This window comes from Hippocampus comes, unplaced genomic scaffold (assembly GCF_001891065.2).
Source record: "Hippocampus comes isolate QL1 unplaced genomic scaffold, H_comes_QL1_v1.1 scaffold242, whole genome shotgun sequence".
Taxonomy (NCBI): domain Eukaryota; kingdom Metazoa; phylum Chordata; class Actinopteri; order Syngnathiformes; family Syngnathidae; genus Hippocampus; species Hippocampus comes.
The window spans coordinates 1313306-1336608 of NW_017805385.1; the positions used below are offsets into that span (position 1 = coordinate 1313306).

The following is a 23303-nucleotide window of genomic DNA, read 5'->3' on the forward strand; positions in this document are numbered from 1 at the left end:
CACACACACACACACACACACACACACACACACACACACACACACACACACACACAGCCAAAAGGAAGCTATGTCAGCATTTTTCTAATCTTGTGTTTTTACAGCATATTGAAATGAATAAATTGGGAGTCAAATAACAGAGTAAGACAAGAGGTGAGAACGTAGCATGAATGTCTCACAGTTGTGTCTGAAATTCTATGTACTTGTCATTCTTTTTAAAGTCAATATAAGAAATCAGTGTGACACATTGCCATCCAGAGAGCCTATTACAATCCGCAAGAATCCTGATTGTTACGTTGGGATTGAACACTGCAATGAAGGTCTTTACATAATGGACGTTTGGGGAGTAGAGTTGCTGACCCATTTCACATCGATCGTATAACTCACACGGTCATTCTTAATAGGGTCTTGAATCAAAATCTCCGGACTGATTTAGTAGACAATCTGATGTGGATTGTGACATGAATGGAAAGACAGAAAAATAAAGCAGAAGGTGAGCAAGTCAAATTATGTCTGTCCACAGCGTTACAATAGATTACGTTTAATAACGTGCAGCCCATCTGACAAATATCACATCTACTATATTATAAGCATGAACACTAATCAAAATGTGTTTATGGGACTAAGAAAAGAAAAGAAAAATCAGACGCTGTTTCAAATTTAAGCACTATTCTGAGACTTTTCTAGCAAGCTCAATTAAACAAACAATGGATGGATGGACAATAAAGACATTAAGGCGATTAAAAAAATATTTTCTAAAAGCAGAGGCAGCTGGCCAATAGAGGGCTTGAACAAAATATTTTAAAAACAATTTAAAAAAATTATATTACATATTATATATATAAAAAAATAGTTTTGGTGCATTTCCACTGGTGGCCTGACGGTGTTGGTAATGCACAAAACGATTTTGCCAAACACCAACAGGAAGTAGAAGAAATGGAAGAAGAAGAAGAAGAAGAAGAAGAAGAAGAGGATAAAAAAAGAAATGGAAAAAGAAGTGGAAGAAGTAGTAGCAGTAGGAGTCATGAATTATCGCCGGTGGCCACTTTATTTATACCATGCTAAAGGAGGTAGTGGTAATGCACCAAAGGTATTTACCAACCACCAAAAGAATTTTGAAGACGAAATAGAAGCAGAAGAACAAGTAGCAGTCAAGGCAACAATGCGACATGGGATTCTAATAAAGCTGTTTTAAACTAAAAAGAAAAACCTTTCTGGAATTAGAAGCGGAAGTTTAATCCAACCGGAACTTGTGCACTGCTGTCAACACAAGATGCGTTTGGAAATGTATTCTAACGCCGTAACACCACTCTGAGCGTGCGTGTGTGTGCATGTGTGTGTGTTTTTGGAGAAGCAGAGCGTGCTCCCCTCCATTCATTTCAGAATGCAGTGATAAACCAGTTAGCAGTTAATGTGATAAACCAGTTAGCAGCACATGCTTAAACTGTTTCCATCAGGCTCACCAAATAAGGCATTTAACCTCCTACATATGAATGGTCGTGTATCGTGCGTTTAGCCGAATTTTCTGATGAAAGTCAAACAAAACCTCACACTCTTGAATCAAAATGAATTGTCGTTAAAAAAACCTTTCACAGACACCAGAATGATCGCATTCACGGAAACGTTCATCAGGTAGAAATTGACTACGTTCAGTTCGCCCAAAATATGAATGAATTTAAGAACTTTCATTCAATTAACTCATTCAGGTACAACAGTGACAGTAGCTCCTTTTTAATCTAAAAAAAATAATACGACCAAGTTGGGGTGCACCTCTCCCGTCCTCAGACCTAACTGCAGATGGATTTGAATAGAGCGATGTCACAGCCATCTGTCATAAAGTGTGGCTGATTGACCGGACGAGCGACTGGAGTTGGAGACGATCGGATAGAGACGTGAAATGGAGAAAAAGAAAATAAATAATTCAGTGAAGGCACTTAAGAAATCACCTTTTGAGAGGAGAAAATATCAGGAGAAGCTCGACACCAAAAAGTGCAGACCTGACTGCCGAACATCACAGTTAATCAACAGTCCAGACAGGCTAGCAATACACCCAGACTTTTTCCAGCAACAGGGCTTGTTATCTCTGCATGTAGAGAGGCTAACACTTTGTTCTGCTTTCCATGCTCCTTTTTCAAACATGAGGATCTGACCCAGCACGGATTAAGACACTTTTCAGAAAAGGCAAAGATGCATGAACAAATTGGGTTCCACATGGAAAATGCACTGCGACATGCCATCTTCGGAAAAATAAAAATTGCTTCTTAAATTCATGAAAGCTTATCCTGTAGCTTATCCTGTAGGGATCTGTAAGCACGATGAGGAAGTTGACAAACACAGGCACATCCAAACAAAAATAATAGAAAGAAAAATAATGGGTGTTTTAAGAGGATTGGTGGATATGTCTTGATAGAGGAAAAAGTAGCGCTTCTCAGCATTTCATCCAAAATTGAAGCACATCTTGAACCTTGAATCTGATAATTTTAAGAATTTCTAAAACCAGTGGGAGCCCATCATATAGTTCTGAGCATTGGGCCAAATGCGATTTGGGATTATGGATTGAGCCTTGAGCTACAGCAGTTGAGCAGGGATAGGTTGTAGCAATGGTGCACTGTGCAAAATGATAGCTCTTTATTGATCGCCCTGGGCCAAAGCTGTTTAGAGTGCATCCCTCAAGACTGTGCAGCGGTTACTTTGATGGTAAACCACAACAAAATTTGATCCACAAGTCATTATTGACGTCACTTGCAAATGATTTAAAAACATTCATATAGAAACAGAAATCTGAAAGTGTCTGCGTATTTGACATGTAATTAATGACAATGTGCCCAGCGTAACTATGGGGGACTTTTTGTCACCTGTTGTCACTAACTCAAGCAGATTATTTGCTTTAATTCTTCGTTTGTAAATGCTATTAAATGTACTTTTAATTAAGTGAAGCACATTTAGTTACCTTCTATATGAAATGTATCAATAAATTTGCTTTGCGTTGCCATTAGTACACCAATTCAGTGTCAGTATCATCGCTGCAGTGGGAGTATTCAGACAAGCAGAAGCTGACAATTGCATCTGATCATCATTTGTATATTCACTCACAGGAATAACAATGGCATTTTAACCTCATTACATTTTTTTTATCCATTTGTTAATTATGGCAGACAAATACAACACATACCTTTAGGTGACACTGAGGTTTTAGAGAAGTTTATATGCTTGAGCCCAATGCGAAGTTTGGCGAATTGAGCACCAAGGGAAGAAATACCTGCCAGAACACAGCGGATCAAAATTGAATTTCAAGGTAGTTCTCCCCAACATTCCTTTTCACAAAATTATTTTTAATAGACCACTTATCCATTTTACTGAGTTAGATAGCATTGCAAATGTGCAAGAACTTAGGGAGGTCTTATACTTAATATCTTAAATACGGACACAATAATGTACAAAGACAATGAATCATTTAGTTCAAATGCAAAACTATAAAATGGAAAAGCGCTTTGGATGATGGATGGATGGAAATAGGGCAAGTCATAAAATATGGTTTATACAGTATAGTGCATATTCAAAAGTCCAAGTGTTTACAAGAGCAAATAGAAGTGACTTAATGCTCAAAGTATAACTTCAATTAGTAAGTTCTGGTTAGATAATGACATGAATATGCTGCTTAAATATAATACCTCGGTCCTCCAGTGGGTTGTTGGCAAGATTGATTGTGGTGAGTCCTGAGCTGGGGTTGTGTGCAAGAGCAGCAGCGAGTTTCTGGGCAAATTCCCTAATGAGAGACCAAAAGACATCCTGAGTACATGAGCGGTAATTGCTAGCTTTTGGCAAAATCCCCAAACTGGGCTTGAATCTGACACGTGTAATAGTAACAGTACAAACTAAAACACAAAAACTGAAAGACAAAATGTAACAGCACCTGGATAAACTTGAATTAAGGAAAAAAGTAATATTGAGCTTCATTTCCTTCAGAGCTGACACCAGTCGATGCCCATCCAATGTAAATACTGTCTGAGAAACAGCTGCATCGGTTTCGGCTTTTCCACTTCTCTGGGTATACTGTATGTTGTACTGTATAACATGTATGGAAGTGTTTGTGTGAATTTGCCCCCCTTCAACAAGAAGAACATTAGTGAGGTTGAAAGTTATGATGAACTTGAGAAAGGGCCTGGTTTACAACCCCTTTAATGGGGATGAGGTCAGAGTTACTAATTCTTCAAGCCAGAAAAGGGACAAAAGCATTGAGCATTTCTCTGTAAACTGACTAGAATGAAGAGGGAGTCTCACGGCTTTTGTTTATCATACAGTTGCTGTTTTTTACTCACGTTTTGAGTCCTGCGCTATCCAGGACTAACTCCTCAAGTCGGGTGGAGCGAGACACCACCCTAAGGATCTGCTCACAAACATCTGTTGACTTAAGAACAACACCATGGGGTAAATTGACGAGATGGAAAAAGCATGAGGGACAGTAATAGGAAATGTTGAGCGGTTTCACTGTTAATCAAGAACACAACAGTCATGTTCCTCAACTGGATCAGCTTCAGAGCTTTCATGTAATTATAAAAGCTAAAATGCAATTAACCAGAAAAAAAAACAAAGACCCAAAAGATCCAAACAAACAAAATGTGCTTTGGGACACATGCTTCCCTTTTAGAAAATTCCGTTTATGATAATTAAATCAATAGCAAGGAACTCCATCGGTGGTACTTTGAGACCATTAATGTGTGACGAGGAACATCGTGGAACGACACACTTCAGTAAACATTTCAGTAGGACAAAGTTGTCTCCCTGCGGTTGCATCACCACAGGAGACACACGTGGGAGCTAAAGCACTCAATTTAGAAAGAATTAAAAATTCAACAGTTGGAAGTACAAGCCCCGCCTGGATGTTCACTGACCCAGTTCACTGTATGCTGCCTTTTCACTCATGCAAATACTTTAATGTCTTTACAGCCAGTCGCTAATTATCTGCACAGCCACAACAATTTTCCATCGGAATACCAGAACTTTACTGAACCATTGTGCTGTTTGTTATTCTTGGTAATTGACAGTCTTGCCATTAGGGGCGGCCTCTCTGGGCCAACAGCACTGGTGAGGCCAAAACACTGGCAACATTGTCCCACACACAGCCAGAGAAAATGGGGTGGAGGGCAGAAAAGCAGAGCTGAGGGATAGAAAGATGGGAGAGATTGAAGAAAGAGCCTGTTGTTGCCATGTTCATGCCATCAAACTATGAATTACAGAGAGGGGTTGAGAACGAAAGGGGGCAGTAAGCGATACCTGAAAACACAGGATAAATGTAATAAAAGAATTAAATGGTGAAAAAAAAATCACAATGACATCGTTGGAGACATCATATGCACTAAACCATTCAGGAATCATTCGATAAGATCTTCTCTTTCTGTGCTGTCTGAGCTGATGACAGCATCACCCATGTAAGTTACACTTTGTATGCAAGCGAGACATTCATGAGGTCATCTTTACACGGTTGTCCTTTCCTGGCATCCCTGAATCTCCTGCCCTGTACAGCAACCAGACTAGTACTCTTAACTGAACAGGGTGACTCTCCCAAGGCTAAGCAGGCAAATCACTCCCTGTGATAGAGATATGTCATACAGACCCAAGTAACAAAATGAAAATCTTACGACTTTCAGACATTTCTTTATGAATAAGACATCTAATGCAGCATGGATTTATCAGAAAGTCACTTCAGCTCTTGAGTCGTTTCTGCTACCTCTTGAATTATTTCATCATCTGGCTCTCTCGGTCCCTCTCCACTGAAATCCAAATTGACCTACATACTTCAATGTTGTTGCTGTTGAGTCGCTCTCTTTCCCTCTCGGCTCTTTCTTCTTGGGTACATTAATGACTGGCATAGGTGCACAAATGGGCCTTTTGCCTTGCAGAAGAGGAAGGGCCTTTCACAAACTGCTTCCCACAAATTTGTACTTCATGGAATAGCTCAAAAGGTCTTAATGAAAAGTTGACATTTCAGGAGTAAGTCAGCAAGTTGACAAAAAGTGACACGAAACAACCAAACAGAAACATGGGGCAGTATGTATAGTTCAGGTGGAGTGAGCATTCATAATCAGTGGAAATTTTGATCTGACAGAGCAATAACAAAAAGAGGATGAAAACGACGACAAGGAATACAGTATGCGTACAAGTGGTCTTTGAACATCCTATTTCAAATCAGATGCTACTTCACTCCAGTGGGAGACATGGCTTCCCTGAGATGCTGCTAAGAAACATCAAGCAGCAACAGCTAAGAACTGCTTGAGTTGACAAGAAGTCCTTCAAGTGCTTAAATATACTCCACATCTGCACTTTGTTCAAATGGTGCTAATATGGTCATGTATGTGTAAAATTCAGTTCCATAAGGCACACGTAAAATCCTTCAATTTCCTCAAAAATCAACCGTGTGCCTTGTAATGCGGTGCGCCCGGTTTATGGATGGATGGTGGATTTTGATTTTATCATCTCTGATACAAATCCCTTTCTATTATGTTCACGTCATCATTCTCATTCACATCTAATCACAAGCAGGCGTCTGATTTGTTTTCGTCACACCGGAACTAGGTTTATTTGCATGCTTCTGTGTCTGAAAATCATGGCAAACATAGTCTATGTTTCCAATGTTACAATGTGGGATAATATCATTGCGCTTGGTGGGACGAGAGGTTGATGTAAAGCTTAATTTCTTCTTATTTACTTTCACATTCATGTTTGCATTCTCGCTGTCAACTTCATGTACTTGTTACCAAGTGTCTGTTTTTGTTAGAGTATACCAGAACAAGAAAGACTTCCTGGTTTGTTTTCCAAAAATCATGGGAAATTAAGTCCCACTAGCCTAGTGATGTGGTCGGTGGGAAGATGAGCTTTTCTGGCGGCATATTTCCAATGTTACAATGTGGGATTGGACCGGGGCAATAATTCAATTAAGAATTACTGAAGCTGTTCTTTTTTCACTGCTCTTGGTGAGCATTTAATACCGGCTAAACCAGGATAGAAAAGGCACACTGTGAATGTTTGAGCCTAAATATGCAGGTCATGGCATGGTGGTGAGCAAAGGGATTAAATGCAATACAAAGGAACTGACAATGACAAAGACATGAGATAATTGTTTGAACTGAGGAAGCTGAGTGTGCTAACTGGTGAGACAGCATGAAGCCTGAAGACAAGACAGCTGGTAATGAACACCAGCAGGGGGGGCATGGTGGCTCTTTGTCTCCTTCTGATCTTGGGAGTCTTATCACATGAGAACATTTGACTGATGCTGAGTCAAATGGCACAAGAGGGATGTTATGGTAAAACAAAGAACATAATGCCACATAACTTTGTGGAGACAAGAATGGTCATGTAGCAAACCAAACTCAACAAATATGCCCATTACAAAAAAATACATATATGGAATGTTTTCAAATGCAAACATATATATGTTTTAAATACTATTTTTCTAGTGCCATTGAATATACGGTTTATTTTCCATAAACACAAATAGACGCGTAAAAAGAGGATTTCCTTAGCAAGGATGATAATAGTTTTATCTGGCTTGGAGAGGATGAACAGCAATATCACATTTCTAACCTGTTAAGATAGTTTTATTGTATAAATAGCCATGGCAATTGTAGTACAGTTCCAAGAAGAGTATAGATAGATAGATGGAGGCATAAATGTTTAAAACAAAAGACTGCTACAAGTGTGAGAAGGAGGAGATTTAAATAAATTGATCGCAACTGAGACCACACATTTGTAAGTAGTGCCTCACTAGGCTAACTGTGATGGGAGTACATCTGACAAGCTTGTGGCAGCCCATATTACATCTGAAATATATGGCAAGGAATTAAAGGAGCAGTGGTGGGGTTGGAGGGGTGGGGGGGAGGGGGGGGTAATGCTAATAAACTGAAATAATTTAAGAGTATAATGACCTCCCAGTTTAACAATCGTTTTAATAATGGTTTAACCAAAACCATTGAGACAGCACTATAAACATCATCAGGTGTAGCACTAAACAGTGATTCATTTTAACTGATGACTGAGTAGAGTTAGAAACTGAAGTCAAAAATGCAATTCGCCCTATGATTGCTGTCCTTTCACTATTTGTGGACATAATGGAGGGACGTCTGATTCAAGGTCAGCGTCAGAAAAATGACAAGAATTGTTGTTTAGAGTCCCCACACCAACAAAAAGATCATCAGTGGTAAGAGAGGGAGGGAGCTTACCAGCTTGTAGTCCTTAGTGGTGAGTTTGGTGAACCACTGGTTGAACTCGAGCACTGCAATTATGGCCACCAAGTCCCTGAGGAACACAGCCAGAGAAGAAAAAAGGTCACTCACACCATTCTCTCCAATGATTTAGGCAACTTTGTGTGATTAAATTTTACATTAGTCTTTGACAGTAAACACACACCTGTTCTCTAAATGGCTGAAGTCCTGCAAGTTAAGCTCTCTGGTATCTTGTGTCAAATAGATGGTGTCCACATCCTGGGAAAAAAATAGTTCATTAAAGTCAGTTATTTGAAGAAACATCCGCCATCTTAGAATTGAATAATTTCTATAATGAACAAAAGGTGACGCACTTAGTATGGTTACTATGGCTGTTTTAGTTATCAATCCTGTGTAACTAATGATGATTCAAATAATACTGACCCACTGAACCTCTTCTCTGTATGGCAGTGACAGCCAGTCACAAACACACTTATACATCTGAGAAAAGCCACCTGCAGCACAAGACAGAGTAAAAAAAGAGGATTAAATACAAGGACTAAAAAGCACAATGCCTCAAAGCTTCACTTTCACATTTGATCTGTTCATGCAGTCCTTTTTTTTGAGTATGACATTCTGAAGTCTGTGACATCACTGATCCCTACCACATGGCCCCGGGTCAGCAGGTTTGTTGCTTTCCCACAACGTCTGCAGTGAGGTCAGTCTGTCAGCAGGCTCCATGCTGAGCTTCTTCATCACTTTACTGGCATGAGAAAAGAGCAAGAGTATGATTCAGTGAGACATGTTTGTCTATATACTCATTCCAAGAGTTATTACACAAAGTCTTAACTAAGGATAGTCAGGGTGATAGAGCAGTGTGCCCTGGAGTGGTCACCAGGCAATCTCACAGCACATACAGACAAACAATCATTCACACTTATATTCACATTTATGAAGAATTATGTGTGTTCAAATGACAAAACATGTATGTTTTCAGAAAGTGGGAGGAAACCGGAGTACCAGGAGAGAACCCTCTACAAACACAGAAAAACAAAACAAAAAAAGTCAAAACAAAGTTTGGGAGTGGCCAATAAATGCAGCATGCAAATGAGATTCAAGCACAAAAAAAACACAAATGCACTCTTGACTGCTAATGTGAAAACGTTGCCTGGGGGAAAAAAACAAAACAAAACAAACAAACAAAAAAATTTGAAAGTCTCTTTGCCACATGACTAAATGGAACGAAGATATCTTAAGACATCATGCTGATGCAGCATAACTCAGTTTTGTGAATAAGCGAATGCAACGATCATGTTTCTTTCTCTCAATAATTTGGGAGTTTGTTTGTGACTGTAATTAAGACTCACCTGGGCGAAAGACCTGGACATATTCTGAGCAGACAGTTTCCGACATGCGCAACCACCTCGTTGACTTCCTCCGTGGACAGCAGCTTCAGTGAGAAGGAGCCACGCTCGTACTCCACAAACAGCTAAAGGGAAAGAAAGAAATGAAATTCGTTGTCTGGGTCCTACTTTTTCAGATGCACCCCCCGAGCCCTCTCCCTTTTGAAAGGGAATGCTTAAAAAAAAAAAAAAAATCAGTTAAGTACTGTTACAGCAAAATTGTATGTCAACCATTTGAATGTTATAATCCTTTCTATTGCGATCTACTAATCTATCCACAGTAACATCCACACATCTGCCCATGCACCAAAGAATTAAAATAATTAAAGCGCAAGTGAAGATTTAATGACCTTTTCCAAGATGGGCTAACAGTTATAGCATTCACTCCAATTATGATGATGATTATGCACACCGCTACATGTCAAAATTAGCATAATCCCAGGAGGCTTGTAGCCAACATCATTAGTCCAAAGATTAAGAGGAGTGACATCTTTAAGCATGAGTGATAGAAAGGTTGAGCAGCAAGAATTTAATAAAGTGACAGATTATCCCATGTTGGAAAGTAGATGATGCAGACAGCTCAAATGAAGCCAAACTGAGGAGCTCAAGTTGATTTCAGATCTTTATTCTCTGATACAGTTAAGGTACACAATAACTGATCTTAACTATGTTTTCAGATATTTACACACTGATCACCCAAGGAAAACTGTGCTTTTGTGGTAAAAATACTCCCTCAGATCCTTGCTCACTTCCCTAGTTACAAACATGTCTTCTCTCCCTTGTGGAAGTAGCGCTGGTAATTCCAGGCTTGCGTGGGTTTGAGAAAGCAGTAGCATGCCGTATCGATATGCCAAATGTCCAAATAGTCAGCTTTGTTTTTCTTTTGTGTACTTGAGATGAGATGTTATGTACCTGTTTTGCCTTATTACAGGTAATGCCCTGGATCTCCAAGTAGTTAAAGGAGTGTTCCACCTAAACACAAAAGAGAGGAACATATATTTACAAGGGTGAAACATAATGTGACAAAATGAAGCAGAAAAACTTTCCGAAGGACACACTTGAATGCAATGTTTGTGTGTGAATTATGACCATTTTTGAGTGCATGCGGTGTGACAGTTGTCTCGATAACAAGACATGGCAGCAATTGACCGTCTGAAGAATGTGCGTAAAATGTCTTGTCCATAATTAAGAGGTTCAAAGATCCTTTCAGGTTTCTCTTGTACACACGACCTTACCGCTGAAATAAAATGGGGTTTCAGTATGGTATTTGGTTAATGGTATTTGAATTAGGAATTGCAAGGTGATTTCGATTTATCCAACAAGTGGCAAGCAAGTAAAACAGAAAGTAAAAGGTCCTATAGTCTGTGTTTGTATCAGTGACTCCTCTAAATTTGGCTGCACACATGAGGACGGGTAGTAGGCCACCACAAGAAATAAATCAAACTTAACTTTGAAAGCCTTTTTATTTATATACCATGTCATCATACTGTGAAAAGAAGTGTTTCAGTATCATAATATTGTGTTTCAGGTAAAATACAAGAAAAGCAGTAGTCTGCTTTTGCACACAAAAAAAAAAAAAAAAAGGACAAAAGAAAAATTATCCTCAACATGATAGTGGGAGAATATCTGTGCCTGAGACTGTTTATATTACTGTAAGTAAGCAAGTGAATTCCCGCACTTGCATCCCACATACACAGTAGCTGAAGGCAGGCCAGGAAGCCAGAGCAGACAATTCCAGGTGGGAGTTGACTGTCTGAGGATTGGCCCACAGATGAGAGGGGGGAGACGATAAACAGACTGTCTGCTTTTTGTCTCTACTGTCTGTGTGTTGTAGAAAGGTCTGTGCTGTTCACCACTGTTTTGTCTACAGGGCAGAAATTGTACTACAAAACACTATAATCGGCATTCCATCATTTTTTTATGTGGACAATATCATAAGATTACTAATATGGTGGAACTTTAAGTGACATTTGTAATCTGAAGCAATGATTAATCGGGGTAATGTTTAAGGAGAAAAGGGGGAGGAGGACAACAGCTCCTGCACTGAACAAGTCTTCCAGAATAACATGGGGAAATTCTGATTCAAGTGTTTCATTTTTTGTTTTCATGCTATGCTTGTTTTTTTCCTAATTCATTGGTTGATTATGGCATACCAATCCAATCCAGGGAAACTTGTTGCGTTTTTTTTTTTGTCCGCAAAAATGATTAAGTGTGAAGTCACATTGTCATCTAAAAGATTAATTCGCTACACACGTTTTGGTCATTTTTTTCCCCTAATTTTTGGATTGCCTCGCTCACGCCATCACCAGCGAGTGGTTTTCATTTATCGAAGGCAGCGCACACAAACACACAAATTCCTTTGTGGCATCCAACTCTAATTGAGCCCAAGATTACAGACAGATCAAAAGTGACACACCAATGCAGACAGCATTTTGCATTAATCTCATAAAACCACAGTCGCAGGAACCAAAACCCACCAGCAGAAAGTAAACGTTAAGAGTAAACGTCTATGGTACTATTACTTGCTAACTATTTCGAGCAGGCCACAATATGTGCTCCATATTGTTGCCAAAGCAGCTCAACCGATTTCCAGCCAATGTTACAGGAACATGCTGACACACAGAAGCTGACAGAAAATAACCAAACATCCTGCTGAGAGATGACCAAATGCATTAGCGTTTTCATGGCTCACTCATTTGTCCGTTGCCCAGCTGCCACTACTGTAGGCAAAACAATCCGGTTAAAGGGAAAATATAGATTATGATAAATGCTGCCCAAGTATTAGCAGCATACATTTAAAATAAAATTTAAAAAAAACACACACACAAAAAAAAAAAAAACCCATAAAAGCAATCTAGTCTCAAAAAACAGGTGGGACAACATTTGTCTTTGCAAAGAGATTCTTTGAGGAATCTGAGATGTGCTAAACCAGAAAAGCCCATTGACCATGTCAGAATGAGCCAGAGGGGGTATTTAAAGACATGGGAATACAAGCAGAAAGTGAATGGGGGGTTGGGGTGGGTTAGTGCATCACAATACCTCTCCATCAAGATCGTGCACTCTACTCAAAACAGCGACACAAATTAAATCCAGCTCTTCTTTTGTCCTTAAAATACAACACTGGAAATAAGATGCATATTAAACACAGTGCTGTTTGACAACCAAGTGGAGCAGCAAATCTTCATTTTCTGTGGACTCATCATCATCGTAATATCGATTTTGTGTGAATTAAAAAAAAAAAAATCAATGCCCCAAGATATACTGTAGCACTCAGCTCTTTTGAAATCAGTGCAGCAAGACTTCCTCTTTAATCAAGCTACATATTACAGTGGTTTGGCACGCAAAGATTCACCTATTTGTGGATTTCCCCCCTACACCCAATAACATTTAATCTTTCTTTTTTTTTTTTTATTTTTTTATTTGAGGTTGGGAGCCAACTCACATTTTTCATGGAAACCCCAGAGTGAGGTTTGTCAGCATTTTTGGGTGTAAATAAATAAATAAATAAACAAATAAACAAACAAAAACAACTTTTTTCCCCCCCTAATGCATTTCGGTTAGTGTCAATTATACATGCATTTTAGCTATTCGCGTGCCTACTTGGTACTTATCCAAAGAAATAGCGAGGTCCATTATCCTTAAAATCATTATTTGAACCCCCCCTTGGTTACAGCCAAGAATACTGTATTTTTTATTAGCTTTATGTCACTGTGACATGAGCCAAATTGTAAAATACAACCAATTGATTAGTTTTTCATCGCTGTAAAATAAATACTGCTGGACATTTGGTCATGCTAAACACGCTACTCACACAACCACATGAAAAAGTACATCCACACACAGGAAACTGGAACAAAACATAATCTTCAGCTGCAGGCAGACGTCATTCTTTTAATGCAACCTGCTCTTTAGAATGAGACAGTGCTGGTTATCCCTGCTGACCTTCGACGCACTACTGAGCAGGGGGAGAGGTAAGAGCAAGAAGTAATCTGGATTGAGGAAAAAATGGTGAGGATGAGAGTGAAAATAAGGAATGAAAGTTCTAAAGGACATCGGAGCAGAGGTGGTCTGACTGAGGGGGTGTAGATTCTCTCCTTGGAAGTCTCGGGATAGTGAACAAACAAAAGAACCGTTCCGCAGCCTAGATAAACATTCGTGAAATGTGAACAAAAGAGAGTCAATGTGACTGACTGACTATGGGCTACACAGTACATCACTTGTAATGCGACCAATCAATCATTTCTAAACTGTCCCCGAGGGCAAGATATTAAATGGAAAGATTTGAGGCACTACAGTTAAGTATTTCCTGGAACTCTAAAAGGAATGAGGCTATGGTGATAGCACTCAGAGGACAATGCTCAAAACACAAACAAAGCAAAATTGGGCGGCAGTTGGTCCTCTATAAAGACTTAAACCCGTATCTGACTGAGTGCCGAGGGTTGGGGAGTGTTTGCGCATGGCCGGAATGTTGATTTTTCGTTTGGGTTCGTTCAAGGTTACAAAGAGTTGCGAAGCTGTTCGTCAGACTTTAACCAACAGTTTTTAACAGTCGCAAACAGCATTTCTTATCACCATAACGTGTTCCAATTTCATTGTGAAAAGAATAAACTGTTTACACCATTAAAACTGTTGGAGAACGTCTTTGCAACCGTTTTTGACCTTGAACGAACCTTGACTGATAATTAACATTCTCTACGTGCACACACACTCGCAAACCTGCGACACTCAGTGAGATATGGGCTTCTGACTTTGGAATCGACCTGCATGCGTGTGATCTGGTTCTCTGTGTGGTTAATATATACAATACAGAGTACAAACTGAATTCCCCCTTGAGGGATTCTAATCAGTAAAAATGATCTGTTGGCAAGGCTCTAGCCAACCCTAATCCCGAACTCCAACGCTGTTCAATGTATTCCTGAAGGACAACTCAACTTTATTTAATAACCACTGACATGACATTGAACAAAACGTAATCTGAAACTATAACAGGAGCAGTCTTAAACATGTGTTTGTCTACTTGCTTAGCTTAAAAAAACAAAAAACAAAAAAAAAAAAACATGCTGTGCAAGGTGAAGGTTGGTCACTGCCCTAGGTAAATATGAAAACTGAATAGGATAGTTTATGTTGCCTTTGTGTTTTGTTTCCTAATAGGTAGCAGTGACAATTAAGATACTTGACTGGTGTTAAAGTATTGCATTTTTCGGGCTATTAGTCACACTTGTCGTAGTTTGGTTGATCCTATGGCTTATATTCCGGTGATGCATATTTATTCGTATATCAGTATATATAAATGAAAAAAACAAAACAAAAAAAAAGAGACTTTCCAAACAGCTGTGGGCATGGACGCCATGTAGCTCCACATCATTCAAGTACTGTAATTGTCAATGGCATTTTATAAAGATACACAATGTCCACATGCACCGAAATAAAGACACCCATCCATCCGTTATCCGAGCCGCTCATCCTCACGTGGGTCGCGGGCGTGCCGGTGCCTATTCAATACTTCTCATATATTCATGGGAAGAACTGTTTGACATCAACTTTGCTACTCTTACCTTGGTGGGAATGCGTGCAGTCAGGAGGTATGCTCGATGGGACGCAAGAGCCTGAGAGAAAAAATAGAGTGGAAAATGATGAGTCTTTTCCTGTAAATATATGCTCTTTAAGCTGTAAATACACAGTGTGAGCAGCACTTAAAAGGAAGTGATACAGAAGACAAACAACCTCTTCTGTTGACTCATCAGGTTGAAAATGCATGAGACTGGGAAAACTCTTGTCTTCAGACAGAAAGAAACTATTTACTGAAATTCTCCGCTGAACATCGACTGTCCTTGACTGACGATGGAATGTTACTTTGTAAATTAACGTCTTTGTTGTTGCTTGAACGCATTCGGTGTTTGCAGAACTAGTCTATCTAACCAGAAAACACGAGGATGAGCAAGCATACATGAAACGCGCACACTTAACATTCCTATGCAGGCAATCCGCCTTGAAAGGTCATTGTACGTTCTTGAGATGCTGACAGAGCATGACATTGTTACAAGGAGGATTTGAGCAACTCTGTAGTCTCTTTGTCCCACAATTGTGTATACTGTAATTAAGAGTGGCATTCTTATCTTTAAACCTGCGACCATAAAGAACTATGAACTTTGAAACAATTCCAACTAGAACAATCGGACAAAGCGTGTGGTTTTAGATGTTGTAATCCTAATTGTATTTGCCAATGGCTCAATATCCCGGTCTGCCAGATATTTCCTTTTTAAAACAAATACAGTAGATAACCCCAACCTGACCTTTAAAATAAATTACAGAGACATTTGTATAAAGAGAAAACAGAAGACAAGCTAAGAAGCACTTCTTTCATGATTTTATTGAAAATAACCCGGGCTACACCTTTTAAAACATGATTAGAAAACCTACAACAAAAATGTTTGTTTGTTAAACTGAAATCTTACTCTGATCCAAACACAGAATTGTTCTTACTGTTCTTGATTTGGCTGTAGTGGTAAATCTGTTTGACTCTGAGCGCAATAATAAACTGATCGATGTCAATGAAACATCCTGAACCCCAATACAGTACAGAGACACCGACAGATAGACACCATTCAGCACGTCGGTGTCTGCTCTCCATTTACAGTCTAATTGTCAAACCGTCATGATTCACACAATGGGTTTCTATGGTAACAATTGAGGCAGGGTCATACGCACATTTGTAAATACAAACACTGCCTTTTGACTACAAGCCACACATGAAAGTCTTGCCTGAGAATGTCAATGAGTTTTTGCTTCCCTGAACGTCTCATCATGATGGCCGACAGTTATGCCCAAATCACTGCAGAAACTCAGGAAGTACAGCAAATGTTTCATCTGGACCCTTTTTCAGCTGTGGCACATACACAGGAAATATTTCACTGCAAACCAACCCTTCCCTTCTTGAAAAAGTGAATGTAGTTTGTCAATTTGAAAGAATGTCACGTTTTGAATAAAGGCATGGAAATTATAATTTTGTTTCTTTTATAAAAGAGCTCGATTAAACCCGCGTGAAACCAGTTGACACTCAGCACTGAATGGACATCAGTACTTCCATCCACTGGATGCTGATAAAGCAGATCAAGGAGTTTCCTTGGAGAAGAGTATCAGTCTGCCGGGTGTTCTGTCAGAACGCTGTGTGTTTTGCTTACAAAGATAAGGAACAATCACAATCATTCATCAGCTTACCAGCCAGACACAGCAGGGGGGGAGGTCTGTGTGTGAGACGTAGCCTGTATGCTGGTCACGGTTTCTTGGTAAATTTCAGTAGCACAGAACATAGAGAAGTTAGAGATAAAACTGCAAGAATGTACTGTAATCAAGAGGTGGGTATGAAGTTCATTTACGGTGCTAAATAAAAAAAAGCGGAGGAGAAGCCTTCCAATGCTCCAGGTTGGACCCACAATGCTTTGTGGTGCAGACAGTCTGGAAATGCGTCAAAGGAAGGAATAACAGCGACAAAGGCTGAAGAAAAAAAAAGAAAAGAGAGGAAGGAGGGGAACCTCTCTGATGTTGGCAGCACAGCATAGATTTCCCTCCGGAGTAGGCAGATAACATCAGTCAACACCAACAACACACTTTAGTACAGCTATCTTTGTGAGGCATTGATATAATATACCCCATTCCCTAACCACCAAAACTAAAGGCCGAACTTCAAACCTTAACTGGAACAACAACCCCCTAATAAACCACATTTTGTCCAAGTGTTACAGTTCAGTTTATCAAAGTAAGGTTCAGAATGGTGAATCCAGATGTGGCTTTTCAGAGCAGAATGTGTGGATTGGCTAGCAACGCGAGTAATCTAACATAATCGTAGTGCAAGTGTGTAGCTTGCTAAAGAGGAACCAGACATGGTACGCTGCAATGCGCTGACATTAACTGTGAATGAGTCCCATCTCCAACATAACCCACACTACTTGTGATATCCATTGTAGAGGGAAAGTGACAATTCTGTCTCCCCAACAACAGACAGCAACGTGTCAAACTACCCAACACAAACATAGCGGCAGTAATTAGAGATCAAAAGATCATTGAGAATCCTACAACCAGCAGTGGTACCGTCGATTCAGCTGTAACAACAGAAATCTTTCATGTAAAGGGGAATAAAATCAAAGTATTCGTCCAAACTTAATGGCAGGAAAAGCACACCGGAAATATCACATTATTAAATTCTCTCTCTAGTGTTTCAGTTTTGACAGACTAACCAATTATTTGCATATATGTTAGTTGACACAGTGCACAGTTGTCATTTTGCTCCAATCAATGCTGACTGCGGCTATGACCTACAAACCTCATTCGATTGCAGCCAATGAGAGCAACCTGACATTGTACCAACCATTCAATTTCACAGAAAACAACATATTTTCTGTACCATAGTCCACCGCCACATGCCCAGTAAGTAGCATTTGTCTTAAAATTCATCCACTATCTGAAACGTTTATTCAGGATTTCTTTTCCACAAAGCTATAAAGCCATTTTCGATTGTATTGAAAAAAAAAAAAAATACATTACATAGCCAGACATGCAAATTTCACAATTTTTGTCATGTTCCGGTGTGACAATTTATCCTGTTAAAATGATTCATTGGCTCAATCTGAACCATGTTCAATAATAGACAATGGAGTAATTTCATTTCTATGACAATAAAGCATATTCAATATCTCGGTATATTTTATGAACACAGTCACACAGAAATCAGGTGACTGGAATAAGGTGAGAAAAACAAAAAAATTAAATCACTCCTCAATCAATACCGTGGCACTATTTACAAATAAATATATAGCTGATGATTGTATGCAATTGCCATTAAGACTGTTTGAGTGACTATGACCCTGACCTATAGTAACATTAAATTGAATGATGGTGGGAGGAGCTTTCATGTGGCCTTACTCCATTGCTTGGTAATACATCCCTTGGGATATATTAGTGAGGGGATTGTGAGCTTTGAATATGTTAAACGTTGCAATAAAAAAGGAGAATCCACATTACTAATGGCGAAGACTAAAACAAAACATTTCTGGTTAATGCCAATGTGGCACCTACATAACATGAGAATTTTGCAACAAGCTTACAAGAATCTTCATATTTTAAACAAAATTTCAGAGAGATTCTAGGATGTCTGATACCATTAGCTGAAGCAAGAGTGCTAAAATGTGCCTTCCTCGCAAATTACAGTTGGCCTGTTCTTCTACATAATGGTGATGCTCGCTAGCTGTTCACAATGAGACATGAAAAATTATCCTCAACTTGAATGTGATCACAAGTATTTTTGTTTTTCAATAGATTAAAATTCTTGAGAAGATAAGGCATCATAGGCTTGAGAGAAAAGAACAGTGATGTAGCTAATAAGATTATTTAAGCTTTACAAGTACATCATCCATTGTAACTGTGCATGCTCCAACAATTGGTGACTGAGCCACAGGACACCACATAAATACTATATCTGACATGCTACAAAAATACTCTGTACTAGGACTATTGAATATATTATTCTATCGATTATTCCATTGACAAATTGAATAATTAGATGGAAGGTATTTTGCATTAAAGTCGGTTACAAGATCATATTTAGCTGATTATTTAGTATTGTTTGATGATTAACCATCACCAAACAAACAACAATTAAGAAATATGACGAGAGGAAGTGATGTATACACTCACATTTGAAGCTGAGAGCTACTTTTTGCGTACTGGTGAACGCAAATGGTTACTAGTTTGATATACACTTGTGAGGCTGCTTCAGGTTCAACAACAGTCCATGTCAATTACAGGTTATTTTATTTGATATTCTAAAATATATTTATACATTATTTTCTCAGCCCTCTATGGATCAGTCAAGGCCCGCTTTCGACCCGGGAGAAAAAAAAATATTGGAGCCGTGCCGAGATATCCATAGGTCATCTTGTGTGGTGCCTTTTAAGGAAATGTGAACCCATCATCTTATTAGCACTGACGGCTTTAAATCAGTAAAAGATTAACCGATTATTTCAAGGAATGTCCGTGTTGTGGAACATAAAATATCTGTGTTCACTGTTGACTTAATTACAGTGATGCATCACACTGTAATATAGGCTGTAATACAGACACTCCTACAAAGTAAACAGTACGTGGGCCCACCCCACCCCAAAAAAAACCCCTTCAACCCTTGGTTAGAGTCTCAGTCTAGGACAAACACACACCCATAAAATGTCTTTTTATTTGGACCATGAACAAGGGGTTCAATCCTCTTGGGAGGACTCCAGTGCAGAAGTTGTGAAAGCATTTCGATGAATGAAGAACACCATTTCACAACCTCTGGCACAATGACAAAATCCCTAGCAGCTTTCCGTCCTGTTTTCATTTGCTTGGTCAAACTACATACACAATTGCAGCAAACCAATGCAGCAGATTACAGTCTTTCTCACAATATTTGGGCATCAACATGCACTGGTGGCAGGGCCAGCTTTCCCATTAAGCTACATAGGCGAATGCTAATGGTGCCCTGGCTTCAGCGGACCCCACAAAATATACTTTTAATATACAATAATGAATCATTAATTATATTGACACCAGAAACGATCCATCCATCCATTTTCTAATCTGCTTATCCACACAAGAGTCGCGGGCATGCTGGAGCATATCCCAGCTGTCTTTGGGCAGTAGGCGGGGGACTCCCTGAACTGATTGCCACAACCATTCGCACTCACAATCATACCGATGGACAATTTAGAGTGTTCCATTAAACTGCCATGCATGTTTTTGGAAAGTGGGGGGAAAGCGGAGTACCCAGAGAAAACCCACACAAGCATGGGGAGAACATTCAAACTCCACACAGGAACCCTGCACCTCTGTACTGTGAGGTGGATGTGTTAACCAGTCAATCACCATGCTATTCCACTAGAAACTATTAATTCTTAAAAATGAAATGCTAACATAGAATCACTTGTGAAGCAATGATGAATCAATAGTACTACAAATGAAAGTAGCGATTTTAACAGCAATTTTATAGAATGTGTGACTGTTTTTTAAAGAAGTACAGGAAAGCATAAACTACAAATCTGGCAACCTTGACCACCAGTACGCTATGCTGCAGAGTGCTGAGGCCACCTCATGAAGCAAGCATCATGGATTACATGATTACTTCTGGATTTAGGAGATTGTGTTTGAAAGTAAATCAGGAAAAGGAGAAAGGTAAATGGCGACTTCATAAATCATAACACTATATGACCATTTAGACATTCTATGTACAGTACTTTGTATTCAGCGAAACTGAGTTGAATTGAAAAACTGCCTCCTTTGAAACATGGTCACCATTCAGGGTACGAGCCTTATCGAGGCTTCAGTGTTTTTCTCAAGGACAGTTCGACATGTTGATCGATTGAGCTAGGGGTTCAAGCGCCCTACCAGTCAGTCCACTTCTCACACTTGGGTAGTGTTTTACGGACTGACGCTATTATCTCAACCTCCATTACCCTGCCATCTTCAAAAAGGTAGGTTTGTCAAGGCTGAGTGCTAAAAAGACACTACAAGTCCAAGCAGCACACGGCAGGAAATTGCAGAAAGCATTATATGTATTTGACATACAACTACTGTAAATGCAGAGCGGAAATAGCAACATTCAAGTCATTATTTATCAATAGACCAGACAACACCAGTGATAGGTGGACTTTGTTCATGGCAGTAAATCTACACTTTATGACTAGTAAATTGGACCTTGGCTGAAAGAGGGGTGTGTCATCATGGGTGATTCATACTTGGAAAAGCCAAAGTATGTTTTCACATCTCAAACAGAATAGCAGGCCAGTCTCCTATTCATGACAAAAACCTCTTCCCTGTCATTGAGTGCAAGAGGGGTATTAGGAGTTTGTCACATAGATGCTAGCAAATTGATGAGTATGTCGTTGCTTAGGCTACATAGCATCATCTGTTAGTTAAGGTATGACAAACACGCCTGTCCGACTTAAAAGCGCATTTGTTATTTGATGATGCACTTCCACAATGACCCCCCCCGCACCCCAAAAAAAGGGATACCATACCATTCAGTTGTGTCAGTGTTTTGTGCAAAGCCATGATACTGTATATCCCAGAAAGACTTGTTAATATTGTCAAGTCAAGTCAAGTCAAGTACAACTTTATTGTCAAATGCGCTGTATGGGTAACATACAGCAGAGATGAAATGTCTTCCCTCTCAACCAGACAAGACAACAAGAGGAGCCGCCGCGGGTGCCCGTGCCGCCAGCAAAAGAACAGTTAACATAAAATGTGAACTTTGGAGTATGTTCACTGCATGCTTAGGTGAGGACCAATCATGGATCGGCTTGTGAATGTCATATGACCAAAGTAAAAAAAAAAAAAAAAAAAACATGTTAGCTGTGATCGGTTGCCCTGAGCAACTGGGATATATTTTTCAGTTGACAGAAAATGGCAAAAATGGCCACTCCCTGAGATGAATGGACATTTTTTTCTTCTTCCCCTTAAGCTACAAAAGTTATAAAAGTTATAAAAAATATTTTAAAAGTATATGGTTCAGTTAAGTAGAATTGGGGGATTTCATATGTTGAAAATATTCATAGCCAATAAATTGCTCGAATTTTTGACAACCTGAATGTTTATAACATTGCAAGTCTATATAATACTCACTTTTCCATTCTAGTCTTTTGAAAAAGAACTCCACATATTACAGTACATTTCACCTTGTATTCCCCCAATGCACAAATTGCTCACATTGTCTCAAACTGACAATCAACAAACACCATCCCGCTCCGAGTTTGAAATTCCCTGACATGTTTGCCTTCCTTTTGTGTTTATTCCAGAATCCGTTTCTGTATTTTCCACAGCAACAAGTGCCCATTGTTTATTTGAGTGAGGACAAGCAAAAGTAATCACTGGGACATTCTCATGCTTGTGCCTGTATAAAATACCACAATTAGTTCGTTGAAAATCCTCACACAGATTCCCTCTTCTTTGCATTGTTAGACATTTGTTTCTCCATGCCTCTGTTTACATGTTCTCCCAGATAACACAAGGACATTTTAAATGGTGTTGATATTACTGTGTCTCCAAGTCTTCAATGACCATATTTCTTTGTGATATAAAACCCACTGCCTCTCCAGTAATGAGAGCACTGCATAACTGACAAGTCCAATTTTCTTACACACCAACTCGTTCCCTGCCACAGGCTTCCCACTTTGCACAGCTGCCAGATCATTTAGCGAACGCAGGAAATGTGAAAGTAAAGCTCATCCTTTCTACTAATGCCCCTAGATGACTCATGCTGTTTCTAACAATGACAGAATGACTTGGAAAAATATTTGTGTGATGACCTTATTTGTCATTCTTCGCATAGTTTTTTTTTTCTATTTTGTTTTTTAACGGCAGTCGATGGACAAAGTCATCATCTTTTAATCAAGTAAAATAATAATAATAATAATAATAATAATAATAATAAAACAAGGGTTGGCCAAATCCCCTTAGATTGCCATGAATCAAATTTTTGGGGCAGTCTCATCCTTCAAACGGTGTGAAGACAGACCTTTTTTGTTCCAACATGACTTTAATGTGAAAAGTGAGTCAAAAAGTAAGTGGAGTATTTCATATTAACCAGTTCAACCAACTTATTGTATCTTTAATACAATGCCCAAGAAGTAAGATGGTGGATTGTTAATCCACCAGGAATGCATTATTTATGCAGTCA

The 23303-nt window shown here is 39.2% G+C and overlaps 1 protein-coding gene across 5 annotated transcripts in view; it reads right to left on the reverse strand.

The window, feature by feature from the left end:
* LOC109517640 (F-actin-uncapping protein LRRC16A) overlaps positions 1-23303 on the reverse strand; it is a 54472-nt gene that overhangs the window by 20941 nt on the left and 10228 nt on the right. For all 5 annotated transcript variants that reach the window (XM_019872922.1, XM_019872923.1, XM_019872921.1 and 2 more), the window contains 10 exons: positions 15157-15207; positions 10514-10573; positions 9566-9687; positions 8864-8961; positions 8643-8713; positions 8404-8477; positions 8217-8292; positions 4320-4408; positions 3672-3766; positions 3173-3259 (listed from right to left, as the gene is read on the reverse strand). In XM_019872922.1, the coding sequence (XP_019728481.1) occupies positions 3173-3259; positions 3672-3766; positions 4320-4408; positions 8217-8292; positions 8404-8477; positions 8643-8713; positions 8864-8961; positions 9566-9687; positions 10514-10573; positions 15157-15207 (823 nt within the window). The remainder of the gene's footprint in view (positions 1-3172; positions 3260-3671; positions 3767-4319; positions 4409-8216; positions 8293-8403; positions 8478-8642; positions 8714-8863; positions 8962-9565; positions 9688-10513; positions 10574-15156; positions 15208-23303) is intronic.